Raw genomic sequence first — 14,484 nt, forward strand, 5'->3', positions numbered from 1 at the left:
TCCATATATTTTGTATGCAAATGTGGGGAAACCTTTGGCCCTGACGCCTCTTGTTTAGTTCACTACTTTACTCCATACATGTTTCTTTTCTTCCCTCCCGTCACTCCTTACTCTGTTCATTACTCCTCTGCCGACCCTGGGGTTGACGTTAAGCCGAGTGTCCCATCTGCCAGCATTATTTAATTGGACGTTATTGTCCAAGAGCTAAGGAGGGGAATTTTTTCATCTTTTTTTTCTGAGGCCATTAGTTTGGATATTTTTTTAACCACCACTGGAGTTTACTCTCTCTCTATCGAGTGCAGCCTGTGGCTGCTGGTTGCATCATTGGTTGGGATGCTGCTGATGCAGTGTCCCCCTTACCAGTACACTGGTACTCATTTTGCCGACCTTGAAAGGATGACAGGCTGAGTCAACCTCCTGGTGTATTTTTTTTTTAATTCAGCAGCCAACGGGGCTTTAACTCAGGACCCTAGGATCCCAAGCCACCACCCTAACCACAAAGCCACCACCAGGCTACTGGAGTTTACTAAAAGTGACTTTTTATGAGCACCATCCCAGCCAGAGACCCAAAGCATGTCGTCAAAGTTCATGCCTGCATCACGTTTTGGGTGAAAACCAGAACGCACTGAAATCCATCAAAATCAGGATCTTTCCCATTTTTCACACATCATCAATCATAGGCATAGTTTTAGATGAAAATAGAGCATCATATGTAATCTTGGCTTATTTTACACTGCAAGAGGTCCTGGGATTGCAATCATGATGGTGTCCTCACTGCATCCGTCCATGTCGAACTAAATCGATCATCTTAAGAGAACTCCCGACTGCTAAAGATAATGGTGCTGCCTCAGCAGTCTCCTTGGCTATTGGGTACAATCCTGGATGGATCGCCACTCCGACACAGGATACCAGCAAGATGGCACTCATTTTGCCACACAAAACTATCAATTCTTCTTCTTCTTGCATATGGCAGCTTGGCTGACTGATAGCTATTGTTTTGTTGGGATACGACTATACCACTGATGCTGTGCCCCTTTACCAGGACACTGGTACTCATTTCGCTGACCAAGGAAGGATAACAGGCTGAGTCAACAACAACAACTCCACCTGGTGTTAATACAGCGGCCAACAGGGCTCAAACTCAGAACCCTAAGATTCGAAGTCAGCCACCCTAATCGCTAAGCCAACACCAGCTGACGATCAATTAACTCTTTGTGTTAAAAAAAAAATCGCACCTGTGTCTGAAGGAAGTGGTTCAGTTTGACATTTTTAATATGAAATTGGCAAAGCCTAGAAATGAACGAAACCCATTAAAATTACTCTTTGGAATTACCCTTTAAAATTACCCTTGAGAATTACACTTTATAACCCTTTATAATTACCCTTTAAAATCACCCTTTAGAATTACCCTTGAGAACCCTTTATAATTACCCTTTAGAACCCTTTGGAATTACCCTTTAGAATTACCTTTCAGAATTACCCATAAGAATTACCCTTCAGAATTACCCTTGAGAACCCTTTATAATTACCCTTTAAAATCACCCTTTAGAATTACCCTTGAGAACCCTTTATAATTACCCTTTGGAATTACCCTCTATAATTACCCTTTAGAACCCTTTAGAATTACCCTTCAGAATTACCCTTCAGAATTACCCTTTAGAATTACCCTTTCGAATTACCCTTTCGAATTACCCTTCAGAACCCTTTAAAATATCCTTTTAGAATTAATTACCCGTCAGAACCCTTTAGAATTACCCTTCATAATTACCCTTTAGAACCCTGTAGAATCACCCTTCATAACCCTTTAAAATTACCCTTTAGAACCTTTTAAAATTACCCTTTAGAATTACCCTTCAGAACCCTTTAGAATTACCCTTTGGAACACTTTAAAATTACCCTTTAGAATTACCCTTCAGAACCCTTCAGAATCACCCTTCATAACTACCTGAAAGAACCCTTTAAAATTACCCTTCAGAACCCTTTAGAATTACCCTTTAGAATCCTTTAAAATTTACCCTTTAGAACCCTTCAGAACCCTTTAGAATTACTCTTTAGAACCCTTTAGAAATACCCTTTAAAATCACCCTTTAGAATTACCCTTTACAATCATCCTTTAGAAATACCCTTTATAACCCTTCCATATTATCTTTAGAACCCTTTAGAATTATCTTTTATAACCCATTAGAATTACCCTTTTGAAAGGTTCTTCTTCGGTTTTTACGCACAGATGGACGGATGGAAGGAATGACATAGTGATTTATTGAAGCTGCTTTACCGCTTTAAAACCCATTAAAATTTGTCATTCTTCCAACAAGAGGTTGGTATTCCTTTCATCATGTATCTCTATTATTTTTATATTAATACGCTAAGCTATATTTTGTGGATGTATCTCCTCCGAAACTGCCAGACGGATTGTCACCACTTTCGGCATGCGGGTGCTCCGTGGTCTAATGTACAGCATGGGCTATGTGAGATCGCGCCAGACGGACAGGTTTTGGAATTTTTGGCAATTTTCTAATTTTTACATTCCGTTGCATGGTGACGTGTGACATCACCACTGAGATGCATAATGACGTCATGACATCATCGGTCATTCGCTGACGTCATAACATCTGTCGTCGACAGACCGTCACCGCTGAGAGGCGTAATGCCACTCCTAGAAAACAGCGTCTGCAATGTGAAACCCTCTTCTGCACATGCTGACAACCTCAGAAGGTGAATTTGACGCAAAAAATGGAACAAGAAACATTGTCTCTAAAGAAATTTGATAAATCACATTGTGAACACGAGATATATTGACGTCCTAATGAACCCTCACTTTAGAAACATCGCGCGGAGCGTGGGTTTGGCTAGTACAAATAAATGTCAGTGTATGTCAGTCCGTCTGTCCGTCCGTCCACCCGTCTCCTCCATAACACCAAAAGCATGAAACCTAGCGGCCTCAAGTTTTCCAATGCATACGAAGGAAACTCCAAGGTGGTGCTTGAATGAAAATTGGGTATTTGCGTTAATTTTAAATACACCTTTTGAACATAATTTAGAGGGTGCTCATCACCAAAAACCAAAATAAGTCTCACCAAGTTGGTGGCGCGCCATCTTGGTTAGCCCTCTGTCAGCTCACAAGAGTCTTAAGCCGCCATGTTTTTTGGCCTGCTTAACAATGCCTTGGCTTGGAACAGGCCACAACGATTTCTTAACAATAAAGTTTTTTCTTTTCACTTTCCTCACTCATATCATCGAATGCATGATCATCATCCCTACGAATCGCTGGATGCATTGCAATGCTTATAAATGCCGAGAGATGCCAGCGTTCCTGGCGTCATTTAATTTTTGCACATGTCATAAGCTCTAGAATCTCATAAACTAAGCCGAATTACAAAATTTAAGCTCCAGAATTGAACTTAGCAGTAGTTGCAACTGCTAAAAAAAGTGTTCATTTGTCCAATTCGGACATAGTTTCATATTTCGGGCATCTCCGGGAGATGTTTAATATGACGGCTCGGCAATCGCTAATTGCTTGCCAAGCCAGCCGTTCCTTATCAACCATTTCATTTGAGTGCTTAAGTCATGTGGCAAGCGCTCTACAATATTCACACTGTCACTGAAAACTGTATATCGATCGACTTGAACAAAGTTCAGGGGCCACACACCTGCGTTGGCTTTGTTCTGCGGTGCGTCAAACGGAAGCTGGCTCGCTGAAAATATGCAATTTTATTTTACACCACGTTTCCCCTTTTTGTACAATCTCCTTTCATTGTACAAAGTCACTTCTGCATAAATAAACACAAAAATTTTTTTTAACCTAACCCTCCCAGCTCCCCCACCTTTCCTCACCCCTCCCAGCTTCCCCACCTTTCCTCACCCCTCCCAGCTCCTCCACCCATCCTGCCTCCTTGCTCCCCCTCCCTCCTTTCTCCCTTATCCCGCTCCTCTCTCACTCTCCCCTCTCCTCCCCTGTCTCTCCTCTCTCTCTCCCCCCTCCCCCTCCGTCCTCTCTCCCTCCCTTCCCTCCCTCCTCTCTCCTTCCTCCCTCCTCTATTCTTCCCCCCTTACATCCTCTCTCCCTCATACTCGCTCCCTCCCCCTCATCCTCCACCCTTCCCTTTCTGTGAAGGGCACTGTTTAGGACTGATGGTTTAGTTTTGAATTTAAAACAGCTTCCCCAGAGTGTGGTATGCATGAATCGAATTTGGAGTGAGCCGACCGGAGGGGTACAAAGGTCGCTATATGTGTGAGCATGCAAGCAGGCAGGCAGGCCTTTGCCAGATAGATAGGTTGGTTTTTTAAAAATGCTCCCACCCAGTTTTATGTAGAACCCAGTGGTTAAAAATAAAATGTTGCAGCGAAGCGTCGGGTTGTAGTTGCTAGTAGTATAATAATTGCTCATCTGTGCAAAACAGGTATTTAATATGTAACAGTTTGGTTTATTTGATTGCGTTGCGTGTTTATTAGGTTTTTGCCACCGTTCAAGGTTTGCTGATTTTTAACGAAAACAGAAAGCGGTTATGAACTTTGACTCCATTCTGTGAGACTCCAGCTGGAATGGTGCTCATAAGAAATCGCTGTTTGTGAACTCCACTGATAGCCCTATCAGAAAATACCATCAAACCTAATGGCCGACACTAGATTAAAACCCACCTTTAGCTTTTTGATTATACCGTCCTATGACCACTGCCAGACGAGACTCCCGGCTTAACGGCATATTTTGTGATGCAACGACCAACTTCCAAAGCACCAATCCAACAATTCATAGTCGGGTCGCGAATCCAACCCAGGCCAGACCGCCAAAGGCACCCAATAAATAGATGGGTCTCAAAAGTGAAGATGGCAACGTTTGATATAATAACATAGTTTAGTTTGCTGTTGTAGTTTGAATGACTTGACTGTGTGCTGTTCAATAAATTGTAATTCTACAGTTGTTATATTGAATATATATATTCATTAATTCAATTCATTTTAAAATAAGGGCGTCCCGTTTGTCAGCATTCGTTGGTGGACGTTAATGATCCCACGGTGTCCTTAGCAAAGAGTAGGAGAGCTCTATCACCGACACCCTGGCCAAATTCCAAATTCCTGCCCTAACCCACAGTGGGAACTGCATCAGCGGCACAGCCATGCTTCCAACAATGATGCAACCAGCAGACACAGGCTACATATGAAATGATTGAAAAATAACATTTATTTTGCACAAAAAAATAATACGAAATCAAATTTAAATTTATTGCATTGACGGCATCATCCCAGAAAGAATAAAGCTTGTGGTGGAAACGCCATGACAACATCACCTTTTTGCTTTGTTTTAAAAAGTCTAGGCTCATGGAAGAGCAAGATTTATCTAAATATTGATTTGGTTGAACTTGGTTGTTGATATAAATTATTTTCTGGTGTTGTTCAATCACAGGGACATCCTCAATTTTATTTTATTATCATTAATTTTTTTTTTGCGGGTAACTTTATTCATGCATTTGGCTCGAGGTTTATGGAAGAACTAATGGACAGATTATGGAAAGTCAATCACTGACAATGGGGATCCGAGGGGAGCAGGTGGACAAAATGACATAGACAAAAGGACATAGACAAATGCACAAACAAGTATAGTGACATCCTTGGAAGCAGGATGCACAGAACACTCAGCCACTCACGACCTCTTTTGGTTTTATTCATCATCTCTAGGTCCACACGACCCAGTGGAGCAATCTCGGCAGTGCTTGCAAAAAGCGTGGACTTGGCTGGCCAAGCCCTTGAGGTTCGTGGTTATGACTTCAATGCTGGGATTGACTACACAGCATTGCTGGCTTCTTACAAGACAATAGGACTTCAGGCCAGCGCCTTTGATGCTGCAGTGCAGCAGGTCAACAAGATGGTAAGATATCATTTGGTTCATTGAAAAAGTCTTCATTGTGTCATGGTTTATATGGAATTGCCATTTTAAATTGTTGGTTACATATATTTTAGTTGCCAAAATAATGATTTCAAACTAGTACAAGAATGTCTCACCAATGCATCATATACTGTACTGGGTGGTGGTAGTAGTAGTAGTTGTTGTCATACTTCTATGACCACTGGTATGCCTTTAATGGCCATAAACCTGCATTGTTGTGGGGTTGGCTGATGGGGAAGTTGGACCAGACTTGGTGGTATAATGGTTAGACTCCGTTAGAGCATCCACTCTGAGTTTGGGAGGTGGGCATTTCAAACCCTGGCCGAGTCATACCAATGACTTTGGTACGTAAGCTGACTGTGCGGCAACAATGGTATTTGCTGCTTCCTTGCTTGATGTTCACCATTTAAAAAGGATCGGAGCATGGAAAATCCCCTTCGGTTGGCATCCATGTGGAGGAGGAAATTCCTACCTAGGAAATGCCCCACTGAGTGTGGTGAGAAAGGTGGTGCCATTGTTGGGAGTTTTGTGACGTCACTGGTACCTCGAGTACCGGGGGAAGTGACGGCACTTCCCCCAAGCTCGGTGGCTGAGTTTGTTTTGTGTAACAGTCTTGTGTCGTGTTGTACATGTGTACATGAAACTCCGCTCGCAGTCTTACATCATGTAAAAAATAATAATAAAAGAGACTAAAAAAGCATCTCAAAATGCAAAGTCTGTCTGCGTCCGCTTTTACTGAACTTAACTTGACGAAAACGAGAGTTAAAGAAAAAAAATTGTACCATACATTTTATCAATATATCTTCTCCATATTCTCCTTATTGAGGTTTGTTGAAGATTATGACAAAAGCTCAAATGGTAAAAAAAAAAAAAGTGATGGTCGACACATACAAACACACACGATTGCAAACCACCGTCTCCCTGTGTGCAGGGGGATGGGCTCATAAAGTCTTTCACAAACCAGCTGGCCAGCCCTGGTGTTCAACTGGAGCTAATTTGGGGAGACATTTGTAAGTTGTTTATGGTGCTGGAGATAAATCGTTTACTCTTCGTAAAAAATATACCGTGGGATCTTTAACATCCACCAATTAATGCTGGCGTACAGGACACCCAGCTTAACTTCCATTTGAGAGACGGGGAACTTTGAAAAGCAGCGCCCTTCTTGTAGAGCACCAATCCCACAGTGTATAATCAGATCAGAAATCAAACCGAGTCTAGAAAGCACAAAGGTACAGTAAGTGCGCTACTGGAGGGAACTGGAGAGTCATCATGTCAGGACTAGAGGGAAAGGAGGTCGGTGAGGGGGGGGGGAATGATGATGCCGATTCGGTGCATGTTGTGGGGAGGACAGAAGAGGGTCAAAATTTGCCACTGTGACATACAAGCTACGTACATGACACCATATTTTGTTTTGTTTTTCTTTCCTCATTCTGTACATGTCCAGAAACATTTATTAGCGCCCTGTTGGACTTTGTCCGAAACTTGGGCTGATGGATTTGATCTCGATTTTCGTGCCCGTGCGTGCGTGCGTCCGCAAACATATCTCGGACGTGTATGAACCGATTTTATTTGTACTTGGCACAAAGGAGACACATGATGGTATACATATGCACATTATTTTGTTTCGCAATGCGATCAAAGATGGCCGACTGACGGCCATCTCAGTTGTTAAAAAAAAACACCTGGTGTCGAACACGTCCTCTACCATTTCTCGGACATGCATTTACCGATGTTGTTCAAACTTGGCACCCAGATAAGGAATGATGGCTTACATAGGCTTGTCATTGTTTTTTGAGATCAGATCCAAGATGGGCTGACTGGCCATTTTGTTACTTAAATGTGTCCCCAACCATTTATCAGACATGCATGGTCTTATTTTGTACAAACTTGGCACAAGCACATTACATGATGGCATACACGTGCACCTCACTTTATTTTGCGATCTGCTCAAACATGGCCGACTGGTAGACTGGTGGCCATTTTAGTCGGACATAAATATGGGCTCGCCCTTTAACTCCGAACAGCAAAATTACTAAAACAACTGGGGCTACAACATTTTGTGTGTTTTTTTACTTCTGTTTGTTCTCTTTTTGTTTTCCTCTTCAACCTTCATGGCCAGATTGAAAAACGACATGAGTTGGCTCCTGTTGAGTGTGAGGGGACATCTGCTCGTTCAGGTTGCATTATCTTCTTTGGCTACACCTCAAACATGGTGTCATCAGGACTACGTGAGAATATTCGATTTCTGGCTCAGCACAAAATGGTAAGGTCTTTGTGTTTTTCTTGGAATTTGGAGAGTAAGAATACTGTGTCACCTTTTGTTGGTCAAATGGGGTATTCTTTTTCTTTTGTACACAAAATCAAGTTTCTTAGAATAGTGAGGGAAATGAGGGTACAAAGGCAACAAGTGGACAGTGCAGCAACACTTGGATACAACAAACAAGGGTAATGAATAAACCAAAAAAAGAGGAAAGAGAGGTGAGGAAACAGAAATGTGCAAGTAAGAGGGTTGGGTTAATGGGGCTCAAAACGATCATGGGTAAGAACATGAGATGGTGGTACACCGCACGCTTGAAGCTCTGGAGGGAAAATGCGACGAAACCGTGTCCTGAAGGCGGTTATACAATCGGGAGATGAAAGGAACAAAGGAGTTGAGGATGTAGCAGCACGGCTGGGTTTTAGCGGATTTTAAGCAGGATCAGGTTAATATTCGAATGTGTGTGTGTTGTGGAGCAGCTGGGAAGGGTTGGGGGTCTGAGAGAGCACAAGAATCTTGACTGAAGGAGAGTCGGTTAACAAATAGAGCCCACCCACCTATCTGTGTTATGAGACTGAATAGGCCTTTTGTGTTTCGCCCTCAATCTTGAAGGATTGGGTGCTTTAGATTCCATAGAATCCAGAAGAGACTGATGTAATAATACTGGGGCACCAGCCCGTAAGGGAGAGCAGTAGTCCTTTGAGCTACAGACCATTGTTGAACAGTGAAGTTGTTGTTTTTAATTTTTTCAGCATGCAATTGCAAGTTGTTAATAAAAAAACATAAAACTGTGAATTTACCCCATGAGTGATACAGCAGGCTGTTTTTGTGAACCCAAAGATTCAGGTAATATAAACTAAACACCTTAGTCAAGCCCATTATAATATAAACGTTTACAACATAACAGTTTACATTCAAAGTATTTCCACGTACCATTGCACTCATTCTCAAAATTGCATACGTTGACATATCAGTCACAGCAGTCTCTTTATTTGAAAACAAACAATTTTTGGAAACCTACTTATTGGACAAATGTGGCCTTTGGACAAATCATAGGAAGGATAAATTGCAAACAGTATCATATCATGTTTTTTTTTTAATCTTTATCCCCACGCTTTTTAAATAAAAGTTATGATCATTAACATGGCATGAAGGTGTGAGAGCAGTATTATTTTTAGCCCCAGCCCCAGAGGCAGGGTTAAAATGTGAAATACCAAATAATGCAATTAAGGGCACATTTTAAAATAAAATGAAACTTGGTGAATGCAATCGATATTGGGGGATGCATTAAATATGTAACAATTTTTTGGATTTGACCCCCAGTTCATGCCTGGGGGTGGGGACTTCGAGTCACAGGGGTCAAAATGGGAAATATTTTTAATTTTTTTTTTAACTGTCTATGTTAATATTTTTAGATCCTCGTGGAGGATCTCTAAGTCTTACTCACGTCGTTGTTCTTAATCTTCTTCTTGTGCACTTTTTTTGTTGCACAGCCTACAGTTTTCATCGAAACTTCCTGAAACTTGGCATATATATGTAAAAATACCCTGCGCAGACAGTAACCATCTCCGATTTTGGAAATTCCTCCGAGAAAAAAAGTTATGACGTCAAAATATCTCCGCTAATGGGAATCACCGAAAAAATTATATCCGAAACTAGGCAAGCTTTTTGAATTCTGTTTGTGGGAATCGAACAGGGCATTAGCAGAGATGAATTACCGCACATCATCACTATGACGTCATATCAATTTTTATGACGTCATTCCTATTTTTTGACATTTTTTGTTTCACAACCCAGAGTTTTCATCGGATCTTCGTGAAACTTGCCGTGTATATGCAGAAAGCCCACGCGCAGGCAGTAACCATCTCCGATTTTGGAAATTCTTCCTAGAAAAAAAGTTGACGTCATAATATCGCCGCTAATGGAAATCGCTTATATCATTATCTCCGAAACTAGGCAAGCTGTTTGAATTTTGTTTGTGGGAATCAAGCCGGGCATTAGCACAGATAATTTATCGCAAACCTGATACATCACAATGACGTCATATTCGTTTTTATGACGTCATCATGAAGAGGACGGGGATCTTAGGTCATTTGAGCTTGTTTAACTCAATATTTGATATTGGGTCATTCCTTGTGGAACTTTTTGCCATCTTTTAACTTTGCTTTAGGTGGGAAGTGTGGGGATTTGTAATGATGTGCCATCAACTTCGCTATAGTTTTTATTAGAGTTTGTGTTAAACTGGCTGGGATACCCGACGATGGGAGTCATGGGAGTGGGAGTCGAGGAAGTCCGAGCGTGGGAGTCAAGGAGCGTATTTGCGCGAGCGTGCTGAGGGTCGAACTGAGTGTCTTTTGAACTGTGATTTTTGTGAACGAACTGTGATTTTTATATTTATTTTGTGAAAAGCATTTACTTGTCAGCTGAACAATCACGACTTTAATGTATTGGGGATAACAGGACATGGGGAAGGGGAGGGGGAGGGGTGGATGGAGGAAGAGAAGAAGGAGGGAGTGAGTGTGGTGGGGGGAGGAAGAGAAGATTGAATGAGTGGGGTGGAGGTAGGGATGAGTGCCTTGAGGGTGGGCAGAGTCGTCGAGTGTGAAAGGAGAGGGGCGGGCAGGGTGGAGGGATGAGCGATTAGAGAAAGAGCGGTGTGTGTAACAGGCTACAGTAGTGGTAGGTACAGCAGGTCAGCCTGGGAAATGCTGCTGATTGATGACCAGAGCATCCCAAACTGATCAACATGGTACTGGCTCTGCCAGGTGGGCAGCAGTTCAGAAGCGATGTCCGACTAGGTAGTTGGAATGTGGGATCAATGGAGGGGAGGGGAGAGGAGTCGAGGTGGTGGAAATGATGCAGAGGAGGTTGGAGGTGACCAGATGGAAAGGAGACAGGGCGAGGAAGTTGGTAGGAGGATACTAGCTGTTGCACGCTGATGGGGATGGAAGGAGTAATGGCATGGGAATAAAGCCAAATAAAAAAAAAACACCAGTTGATCGTCCCCGCCCGCTTCCTCTTTTGAAGCTGCCTCCTTTTTTTGTTTTTTGTTATTTTATCAAACATCACAAGAAAAAAATAAATCGCACTGAAGGAAGCTATGCAGTGAAACTGCTGCACTGCTTAAAAAGCAGCCCTGTGGGGGTCTGACAGTTACTTCCCCAACAGGCTCAACAATAAACCCCAAACTAAAGAATAACACAAAAAACTAAACAACACAAGAAAAACTAAACAACAACAAACTATAAATGAATGAAACACGGTGGGTTAGAAAGTTTTTTTTTCTTCTTTTTCATTTTGACCGACGGATGGAAGGAAGGACATATACAGTACACTGAAGCGGTTTGCACCAATTTAAAAATCCATATCTTCGTGTACGACTCTTACACCATTCATTGGATCGATCATTTTCCCCATGTTGATACTCAGTTTTTATAACGTCTGCTGAGCTTCTACCGAGTGGGACCAGGAAGTGCTGGTGAGTCCACATCCCGCATATGTAAATCTGTGTATTAAATGTTTACCGGAAATCTATATTGAAAAATGGCAGAGCCAGTCATTTTAATATGCACTAAGTGTATGTTTTTTTTGTATTCCACCATACATTCATTATATATTTGTTTAGAACTATGGATTGCATTATTAATAGGCTTAGTGAGTGTGTACGTTACGTGTCAGGTATATGATCAACGTCATATTTGTTTGGGGGTAAAAAAAACTGGCGTGGCAGGTACATGATTTGTTGGGTACTTAAAGTTGGTGGCAATTATGAAAATAAATAAATAATCACAAATAAAAAGGGCCTCCTCCTTCGTTTTTGAAAAAAAATCCAGATGATCACCTGGTATATTATTTTTTACTTGGCCTAATAGTATCGGAAGATATTGGCAAGCAGGTGGTCAGAGTGGAAACATGGGAGGGCTGAATAATTATGGTATGGTTGGTGATACAGAGGCAAATGCTGCATGTTATATTGGTATATGGGCCACAAATGGGAAGGACTGGGAAAAGCAGGAATTCAGGGACGCACTGGAGAGGATAATGGGAATGGTTGAGCTGGAGGTGATGCTGTGCATTGCGGGGGACTTTAATGCGCATGTGGGAGCAGTAGATAAGGTATTGTCTGTTACAGTATATTTTTGTGTGTGCTTTCTGACATTTTCTACCTGCCCCAGGAGTTTGGAGCGAGGAAGCAAGAGTTTTGAAAATATTTGAGTTGTGTTTAAGGTGGTAGAATGTTAAGGAGAATAGGTAAGTTATCCACGGCTCGCTTCCCACAGCCCCTCTTAATTTATTTCCTTGGCGAATTTGGTACAAGTCGGTAAATGGTAAGGCTGGAATTGTAACCCTTGCATTGAACCTTGCATGAGCTACAGTTCTGGGTGGAGGTGGGTGGGGAGCTCCATTATGTTTGTGGGGTAGATGGAGGAACTTCATCGTAAAGATGGGATTGTATAGAGTAGCATGGCCCGTGGACATATAGGAGACATTTCAATGCAACTTAATTAGGGAAAACTATCAGCTTAAGTTGTTATGTGTCACCACATGGGTGGCGGTGCTGTGTTAATTAGGTAGGGATTAAGGCTAATTTCTCCCAGTATGTGATTGCCCCCTGTGACCTTTTCCTATGTTTTTGCATTTCAAGACTGGCAATAAAAAGGAGTCATGTCCTTAGAATAACAGCAACCGAGTCAGACATTTCCAAGGAGGCAAAAACCCGACCTCGAGGAATGACAACCAGTGAGACCATGCCCCTGGGGTGGATGATGTATGGGGGTGATGTCAGAGAAGAGAGAGGAGGATGGAGTCAGGATCGGCGGTTGGGCCAAACAGGAGCGGGAAGGGAGGTTCTGTGAGGAACGCGATTGAGACAGAGGTCTGGCTGGCCGCATCGACATGACGGAAAAGGCAACGCGCATCCTGTTGTTCGTTTGTGTGGATTTGCCCACATGATGGAGCAAGATGCTAGTCATTGACTGTTCGGCTGGGTCGTGTGGGACCACGTCTCGAACAATGGCGGATAGCCCTATAGGCTGCATAGGCTGAAGCCTAAGCACAGATGTCTTAGGGGCCTGCCAAAATATGTGTATAAGTAAAAAATAGCAATCAAACAAAAGTATTTATTTATGTCGGATGCTCAGGGCACTGTGAGCAGGGGCGGTGTCATGGTGGAGTAGCCAGGCATTGTTCTCCCACAGATCCCTCCTCTTGTCCCGGACTGATCTCATGAGGCGCCGGAGGATCTCCCTGTACACGTATTGATTCACTGTTTGACCCTGTGGTAGAAACTCGAAGTGGACGATGCCCTTGATGTCAAAAAATACGATGATCTTCGACTTCGACATCCTTGCTTTATTTGGTCTTTGTGATGCCGGACTTTTCCACTGACGACTCTGCCGTTTGGTCTCGGGATCGTATTCGAATATCCAGGATTCATCGCCAGTAATGACTCTTCTGAGCAGGTCTGGATCGTCCTTGAGGCGCTCGATAATGTCTTTACAGACAATGACTCTTTGTTGTTTCTGGTCCTCGGACAACAGCTTGGGGATGTTGTTCAGATCCCGGACGAGCCCCCATTTGTTGTGTCTTTCATTTGAGCAAATAAATTCCACAACAGGGACCATCTTTGCGCACACCTTGCACATTTCGAGATTTTCAGTGATGATGTTCCAGACAGTGTCCTTGTTGATGGAAAGTTCCTCAGCAATTATGGGCACCGTGAGTCGACGATCTGCGCACACAATCTGCTTCACACGCTCGATGTTGTCCGCCGTTCTGCTCGTTGAAGGTCTTCCAGACCGTGGATCATCTTCAACATCTTCCCTTCCCTCTTTGAACCTCTTGTGCCATTCAAATGCACGTGTACGTGACATCATTTCTTCCCCGTTGACTTGCTGCAGAATTGCGAAGGATTCGGAAGGTGTTTTGCCAAGCTTGGCAAGAAACTTCAGATTGGCTCTCTGCTCACGACTCATAGCGCAACGGCTCAGACGAAACAACGTGTAAAGCACGACCTGCAAAAAATTCACACAATGAGCGCAGTCAACCATCACCATCATATATATTGCTGGAATGTTGCGAAAGACTCTGACGCAACCCGTTCATTCAAGTTGTGTAAGTGGAGCACACAGCAGGCTCAGTCCCGTTACTTTTTAGACGGACCGTTACAGCAGGAACACTATATATATATATGTATGTATGTATGTATATATATATATATATATATATATATATATATATATATATATATATATATATATATATATATATTGGGGGGTTGACTCAGCCTGTCATCCTTACGAGGTCGTCAAAATGAGTACCAGTGTACTGGTCCCGGTGTATGCCC

General features: G+C 42.6%; 1 protein-coding gene and 1 long non-coding RNA gene across 3 annotated transcripts in view; one reads left to right on the plus strand and one right to left on the minus strand.

The window, feature by feature from the left end:
• The window catches only part of DHPS (deoxyhypusine synthase), a 35,782-nt gene that overhangs the window by 1,566 nt on the left and 19,732 nt on the right, over window positions 1–14,484 (plus strand). Inside the window, exons 2-4 of one of the 2 annotated variants that reach the window (XM_085885888.1) lie at window positions 2,626–2,715; window positions 5,674–5,863; window positions 8,001–8,144. In XM_085885888.1, coding sequence (XP_085742014.1) covers window positions 2,626–2,715; window positions 5,674–5,863; window positions 8,001–8,144 — 424 coding nt within the window. The remainder of the gene's footprint in view (window positions 1–2,625; window positions 2,716–5,673; window positions 5,864–8,000; window positions 8,145–14,484) is intronic. The other variant, XM_085885889.1, reaches the window with a different exon arrangement.
• Window positions 8,144–14,484, minus strand: part of LOC147025193 (uncharacterized) — an 83,772-nt gene continuing 77,431 nt past the window's right edge. The window contains exon 6 of the long non-coding RNA XR_015059387.1: window positions 8,144–14,152. This is a non-coding gene — a long non-coding RNA (uncharacterized LOC147025193). The remainder of the gene's footprint in view (window positions 14,153–14,484) is intronic.

Source organism: Eptatretus burgeri, chromosome 6 (assembly GCF_056783735.1).
Source record: "Eptatretus burgeri isolate ZD-2024b chromosome 6, Ebu_testis_v1, whole genome shotgun sequence".
Classification (NCBI taxonomy): domain Eukaryota; kingdom Metazoa; phylum Chordata; class Myxini; order Myxiniformes; family Myxinidae; genus Eptatretus; species Eptatretus burgeri.